This window comes from Pan paniscus, chromosome 9 (genome assembly GCF_029289425.2).
Source record: "Pan paniscus chromosome 9, NHGRI_mPanPan1-v2.0_pri, whole genome shotgun sequence".
Lineage (NCBI taxonomy): Eukaryota > Metazoa > Chordata > Mammalia > Primates > Hominidae > Pan > Pan paniscus.
In genome coordinates, this window is record NC_073258.2 from 9,542,583 (window position 1) to 9,549,953 (window position 7,371).

A 7,371-nucleotide genomic window follows, 5' to 3' on the forward strand; every position below is an offset into this window, starting at 1 on the left:
TGGAACCTTAGGCCTCTGGAAGAATGATCCTCTCATGTCTAGGGTCATACAGTGGAACTCAGTTGGGAATGATCCATTGATACAGACCTCTAGTCAAGTCCTGGCCCTCTTTCATGTAGCTATACAAAATGGAGCAGGAGGGAACAATCCCTGCTACCAAGGCTAACATAGCAAGTCAGTATGATGAGAGATGAAGACTCCATTCACCTTTCCCCTGCCAGAAGTATCCTCAATCTCCATGGTCTACAATATACTCCTTCTCATCAATCCCTGTATCAGAAGAAACCCTAGACCACAGAAAAAGAAAATGTAGTTCTTAGAATAAAAGAACATCTCTTCCTCCCTAAACTAGAGAAAGGCAGCTCTACAAAAGATACTCTTGGTAACTGTCCAAGTTCCTAAACTATCTGTGCATATCTGTTTCACATCAAGGTTTATAAAATAATGATTGCAATTTTAGCATTTTAAGTTTCTGAGGGAGTGGTGCTGTCCATGTCTGGATGAATGATTTCTCCTTTTTGCCTGTAAAATATTGGTGAACAAAAAAGACAATTTAAAATTTTGAATCTGGATCCTTTATTGCCACCATATTGACCCCTGAAAAGATGCATTTCTTTTGTGTCTTTCTTTTTTTTAAGTATAAGAAAATGATATTTATTTATTTATGTTTTCCTTTTTTTATTTCTTCTTCTAAAAAAAAAGAGGGGTTACATGTGCAGAAGATGCAGGTTTGTTACCTAGGTATACGTGTGCCGTAGTTGTTTGCTGTACCTATTGACCCAACCTCTAAGTTCCCTCCCCTCACCCCTCAACCCCCAACAGGCCCTGGTGTGTGCTGTTCCCCTCTCTATGTTCATGTGTTCTCAATGTTTAACTCTCACTTAAGAGTGAGAACATGCAGTGTTTGCTTTTCTGTTCCTGTGTTAGTTTGCTGCAGATGATGCTTCCAGCTTTGTCCATGTCCCAGCAAAGGACATGATCTCATTCTTTTCAGGGCTGCATAGTATTCCATGGTGTATATGTACCACATTTTCTTTATCCAGTCTATCATTGATGGGCATTTGTGTTGGTTCCATGTCTTTGCTATTGTACATAGTGCTGCATGTGTGCATGTGTCTTTATAGTACGTGTCTGTATAGTACGTATAGTACGTGCATGTGTCTTTATAGTAGAATGATTTATATTCGTTTGGATATATACCCAATAATGGGATTGCTGGGTCAAATGGTATTTCTGGTTCTAGATCCTCGAGGAATCGCCATACTGTCTTCCACAATGGTTGAACTCACTTACATTCCCACCAACAGTGTAAAAGTGTTCCTATTTCTCCACAGCCTCACCAGCAAACAGACATATAGACCAGTGGAGCAGAACAGAGACCTCAGAAGTAACACCACACATCTACAACCATCTGATCTTCAGCAAACCTGACAAAAACAAGCAATGGAGAAAGGATCTCCTATTCAGTGAATGGTGCTGGGAAAACTGGCTAGTCATATGCGGAATACTGAAACTGGACCCCTTCTTTACACCTTATACAAAAATTAACTCAAGATGGATTAAAGACTTAAATGGAAAACCCCAAACCATAAAAACCCTAAAAGAAAACCTAGGCAATACCATTCAGGACATAGGAATGGGCAAAGAGTTCGTGACTAAAACACCAAAAGCCATGGCAACAAAAGCCAAAACTGACAAATGGGATCTAATTAAACAAAAGAGTTTCTGCACAGCAAAAGAAACTATCATCAGAGTGAACAGGCAACCTACAGAATGGGAGAATAATTTTGCAATCTACCAATCTGACAATGGTCTAATGTCCAGAATTTACAAGGAACTTAAACATATTTTCAAGAGAAAAAAACCTTTCAAAAGCAGGCACAGGATATGAACAGACACTTCTCAAAAGAAGACATTTACACGGCCAAAAAACATGAAAAAAAAAAAACTCAACATCACTGATCACCAGAGAAATGCAAATCAAAACCACAATAAGATACCATCTCATGCCAGTCAGAATGGCAATTATTAAAAAGTCAGGAAAAGGTGTATTTCATGTGAATAGGCAGTGATAAAGAAACCCAAGATAATTGTGTGGTATCTTAGGAATACAGTGTAAATGATATTTAGAATTATCTGGGCAAGTTTTTGGCATTTGGAAGATCTGATCACAGAGACAGGGTCCCAGATTGAGGATTCGCTTAGGAAATAAACTCCATGACACTGGGAATGAGTTTTTCAAGAATGTGGCAGGACCACAGTTACAGAAGAGAACTGACAGATGAGGCAGGCCATAAGTCAGTAAGTAAGGGGCTCGAAGAACTTCAATTTCATCAGAGACCTTGGGGAAATGCCAGAATCGGACAATGTGAAAAGTGTATGCTATGCTTTTCTTCTTGCTTGAACTAAGTTTTAAAGAACTTACCCACGTCAGATAAAGAGAAACCTAGACTTAGTATGGTTTATCTCTGGAGGAAGAATTTCCAGGAGTGGAAAGGCTGCTTAAAATAGTGGTGAATTTGTGCTCTGAATTTTATTCACTCCTTGAAGGACTCTCTCAGCTCAGTTTCAACTGAGCCCATCCTTCTAGGCCTGGTAATCACCACATCTTTGGCCTTTGCAAGTCCAAGACAGACTGAAGCTGCCAAAGATAGAATATGAAGGAATAGCATAGAAAAATAATCAGAAATAGGCCGGATGCGGTGGCTCACGCCTGTAATCCCAGCACTTCAGGAGGCCGAGGCGGATGGATCATGAGGTCAGGAGAGCGAGACCATCCTGGCCAACATGGTGAAACCCCCTCTCTACTAAAAATTAAAAAAAATCAGCAGGGCGTGGTGGCGTGCACCTGTAGTCCTAGCTACTTGGGAGGCTGAGGCAGGAGAATCACTTGAACCCAGGAGACGGAGATTGCAGTGAGCTGAGACTGAGCTACTGCACTAGAGCCTGGCAACAGAGCAAGACTCCATCTAAAAAACAAACAAACAACAACAACAAAAATCAGAAATTGATGGAATGTCAAAATACTTTATTTAACAAAATCCAGTGGTCTAATCCCTTCATCATAGTTTTGTAGCATTTTACCATCCCTTTGTAGATTTGTATTGGCCCTAGTTCATTGAAATCTCATCTGTGTCCCTTGCTTTTTAGTTTCTGGTCAGTCTCTATGTACCAGTTTTAATTTTGACCACCCCATTTCCACCCCCTCACTGATGAACTTCATTAAAAAATTTCATCACTTCTCAGGCCAAAAGAGAATTTTTTACGTATCTGTTACATATGTATCTTTTGAATATCTATTTGTCTACTTTTTCAGTTCCAGTTTTCAATCTGAAAAATGGGCTTATTCCTTGTGTGACTGACACCAGGAATAGTTTTATATACCTGTGGGTTTTATTGTAGGCTCAGATGTTTAGCCATCTCATTCAAATGCAAACACATTATCCTTACGACCAGGGTTACACATATACCCTGTGGTAATGGGTGAGTTATTCCCTCATATAAGGACCAGTTACATATATATTAAAAGCAGCTCAGTCTTTCTGTTTCTTAGGAAGTAAAGGAGTATAAGAAGGGTTCCTCTACTCTTTTACTTATGGAGAGGACACAGAGTTACCAGTGAAAATGGGGGAAATACTGTAAATAGTGAACTCTTAAAAAAAGAAACTCTGAACAACTAGAGATGATTCCTACAGAGGAGAAGACAGATTCAGGGGAGATAGCTGAAAATAAGTAATGTGTCCTTGTCTGGAAAAAAAAATCCTGGCATTTGGTAAACTGTAGGTGTTATTTTCAGGGAACCTAGGAATAACTGAATTGTGCATCACACCAAAGCTATACATCCCCATTAAGTTCCGAAGAGAAATCTTCCTACGAGGAGTAATGGAAAATGGGAAGCCAAATAGACGGGGCCCTTAGCTTTAAGGCTGAGAATGCATCTAAGTTGTACTGGAGGACACAGTTAAGGGGCTTCTATTTCATGTTCCTTCTTAGAAGCCCCAAGAGGCAATCTCAGAATTGTGCACCTACTGGGAGTGGCCCAAAGGCAATTTGCCATTTTGTGAAAAAGTGGAAAAGAAAGGAGAGAGAACCAACATACGGGCAATTTTTAAATCTACAATGACCCTTTTTCATTATTAAATGTGGCCCAATTAGTGATCTGGATCCAACTAATCAAAATGATGTTCCTTTTTGGTAGGAAGAATTCAGAAAAGGCAGGCATGGTATAGGAGAAGTATTGATAATTTTGTAATTATCTCTGAGTTTCTGTTCCCAGTCCAGCAAGAGGCACAGATAAAAAGGATGTTCTGGTGAATGCTCATTTTAAAAAGTAATCTTACTCTAAACCATTCTAGGTCTCTTCATAATATTTTACTTGAATGCTCACCAATTCCTCCTTCCTATCTATATAACTGCTTTTTGTTTTTGCCTTTTGTATGATGGCTGATTTTTTCTACTTGATCTATTAAATCTTAATAAAGTTAGATTAAAATAGCCTTTTATGATGGTAGACTTGTTAATTTCCCCTTGTAATTACAATAAATTTTGCTTTCTATGTTTTAAAGCTATGTCATTAATGCCTACAATTTTAAAATGTTCATATTTTTCCAGTGAATTGAAACTTTTGTTAATTAACAGCACCCATTCACAATGAAAATGAAAGCTCTATAGGCACATGCGTCAACATAGATAAATCTCAAAGACATAATGCTGAGAAAAACATGCAAATTACAGAAGAATACGAACATTATGACACAAAAATTCAAAACATTAAAAAAAATAGGAACGCATTATTTAGGGACACGCTATATAGATGGGAAAAATCTTTAACAAAATCCAGGATAGTGGCAACTTATAGGTGAAGTGTGAAGGTTGTGATTATGGAAGAGTACTCAGGGGACTTTAAAGGTTCTGGTGATGCTCTGTACCTTATGTAGGTTGGTAAGTATACAGGTGTATGTTTTATTTGTATTATATATTCTTTTGTAATGATATATTTTATAATGAAAATCAGTAAATAATTGTATGAAAAAAGTAGTTAAACACAATTTTAAGACTCTGACCTGCCCGAATACCTAAAGCCTGGGGTCGTTACCTCCTCACCGGAGATTCTTAAACACATGCTTATAAGGTCGGGCTAATCTATAAAGCCACACTCTCAGCAAGGGTTTCTAGACCTGGACCAAGTGTACCAGGAGAGATTGTTTTCACTCCCACATTTATGACGATGTTACAGTCACCCAATCTCCTGTTCTGAGAAAACCTTCACTAAATTTTCAAACCCAAAAACATTCCCAATTCTCACTTAATTTCCTTCCTATAATTAGCCTTCTGCATTAGTTCCTATTGAGATAACCTATAAAATAACAACAGAAATTAAATTGGAATGCTTACATATTCTAATTGCGAGGCTTTACATATTTTTAGTTTACATATATTGATTTAAACCACTTTATAACAGTCCTGTGAAGTGAGTACTTTTAGTTTTTTTCACTTTGCATATGAAAGAAATCAGGATAAAAAGAGATTAAATAGTTTTCCCAATATTTTTTGGCTCTGAAGTGAGTCTAAAACCAGACATCCTGGCTCCAAAGTCTGCACTCTTAACCACCAAAGTCAGGCCTTGTTCTTGCCAATTCTCTTTCCAAAAACTGTTGTCTTGTCCCTGAACTTCAGTCCAGCCAATTAAACAAAAATATTTTGGGTGCCAGCAGCCTGTCTCTGGTCCTTCAGAGTTTTTCCTACAATGGATTCCCCATCACTGCACTCGACCTCCTTTTGTTTCAGCAGCAACTTCAGTACCATCTTTCTGCCCAACACTCAGTAGTTCTCCAACACTGAGATTGTGGACGTGGCTTGATAACCACTGTTAGCCAAGAGGGTCACTCAGCGTCTGTTTGCCCTGTCCAAGTGGGTGAACCCATTGCCAGGTTGTGGTGTCATTTCCTACCTGTATTTATCTTACTGTGAATAAATGACTAGCTTTGCCTATGAGTTACAAGCCATAAGTAAGTGCAAAATAATAAATAAATAAATAAGATTAAAAATCCAACAAGAAGAAAAATACTGCTTGAATATGAAGAAGAAAAGTGCCTGCAAGGAAACCCAGAGACTGAGCATGGACCCTCTCCTCAGAGAGTGTGGACAGAGCTGGCAGAAGAGAGTAATAGAGAGGAATATGGGTGTTTGTAGGCCCCTGAGCAAGATGAAAGAAGTGGATGATTCCTGGCACAATACCTGCTACATAATAGGTGATCAAGACAAAATATTTGCTTGTGGAATAAATGATTGAATAATGTGCATACCTGATGCAAATTATGAACCTGGCAGGGACAGGATATTTATTGTATGAAGGAGAATAAGAATTAACTGGATATCTGTAGGAACCTCTGGCTGAAAGCAGTCTGGAAGGACCTGGATTCTTCTTGAAATTTTATTTTCCAAAAGTAGAACAAACATTGGGAGATATAGCTACTAAGGGCCTGTGGTGATTAATCCCATGATGATTAATTTTATGTGCCAACTTCACTGGGCCACAGGATGCCAAGATATTTAGTCAAATATTATTCTGAGTTTGTGCATTTCTGGATGAAATTAACATTTGAATTGGTAAACAATTCAAATTGTGTATTGGAGTATACATTTGGATTGGTATCTAATGTATCTAATGTTTAACAATCCAAATGTATACGTTGAATATATACAATGTCTACAAATGTATACACTGGCATATACATTGGTACATACATTTTAATTGATGAACAATTCAAGTTGGTAAACAATTCAAATTGTGTATTGGAGTATATATTTGAATTGGTTAAAATTGGATACCAATTCAAATGTATATATTGGAGTATATGTTTGAATTGGTTAAAATTGGATACCAATTCAAATGTATACATTGGAGTATATATTTGAATTGATAAACAATTCAAATTGTCTATTGAAGTACAGCAGATTGTCTTTCCTAATGTGGATGGGCCTCATCCAATGAATTGAAGATCTGAATAGAACAAAATGGCTAAGAAGGTACTCCTCCTGCTTGACTGCTTGAGCTGAGACATCAGGCTTTTCCTGCCTGCAGACTGTACCTAAAACACTCATTCTTCTTGGCTTTCAAGGCTGCAAGCTTTCAAACTGGATCTTGCACCACTGGCTCTCCTGGGTCTCAGCAACTGCAGATCTTGGAACTTCCCAGCCTCCATAAACATATAAGCCAATTCCTTTTAATAAGTCTTTCTCCACGTATAAGTGCCTGCAAGGAAATACGGAGACTGAGCATGGACCCTCTCCTCAGAGAGTGTGGACAAAGCCAGCAGGAGAGAGTAATAAGAATATATATATAATATATACATATATTATACATATATA

General features: G+C 38.0%; 1 protein-coding gene across 1 annotated transcript in view; it reads left to right on the forward strand.

The window, feature by feature from the left end:
- Positions 1–6,433, forward strand: part of NLRP14 (NLR family pyrin domain containing 14) — a 122,667-nt gene extending 116,234 nt beyond the window's left edge. Inside the window, exon 11 of the mRNA XM_063608344.1 lies at positions 1,335–6,433. Within this exon, the coding sequence (XP_063464414.1) occupies positions 1,335–1,431 (97 nt within the window). The 3' untranslated portion in view covers positions 1,432–6,433. The remainder of the gene's footprint in view (positions 1–1,334) is intronic.
- The last annotated feature ends 938 nt before the right edge of the window (positions 6,434–7,371 follow it).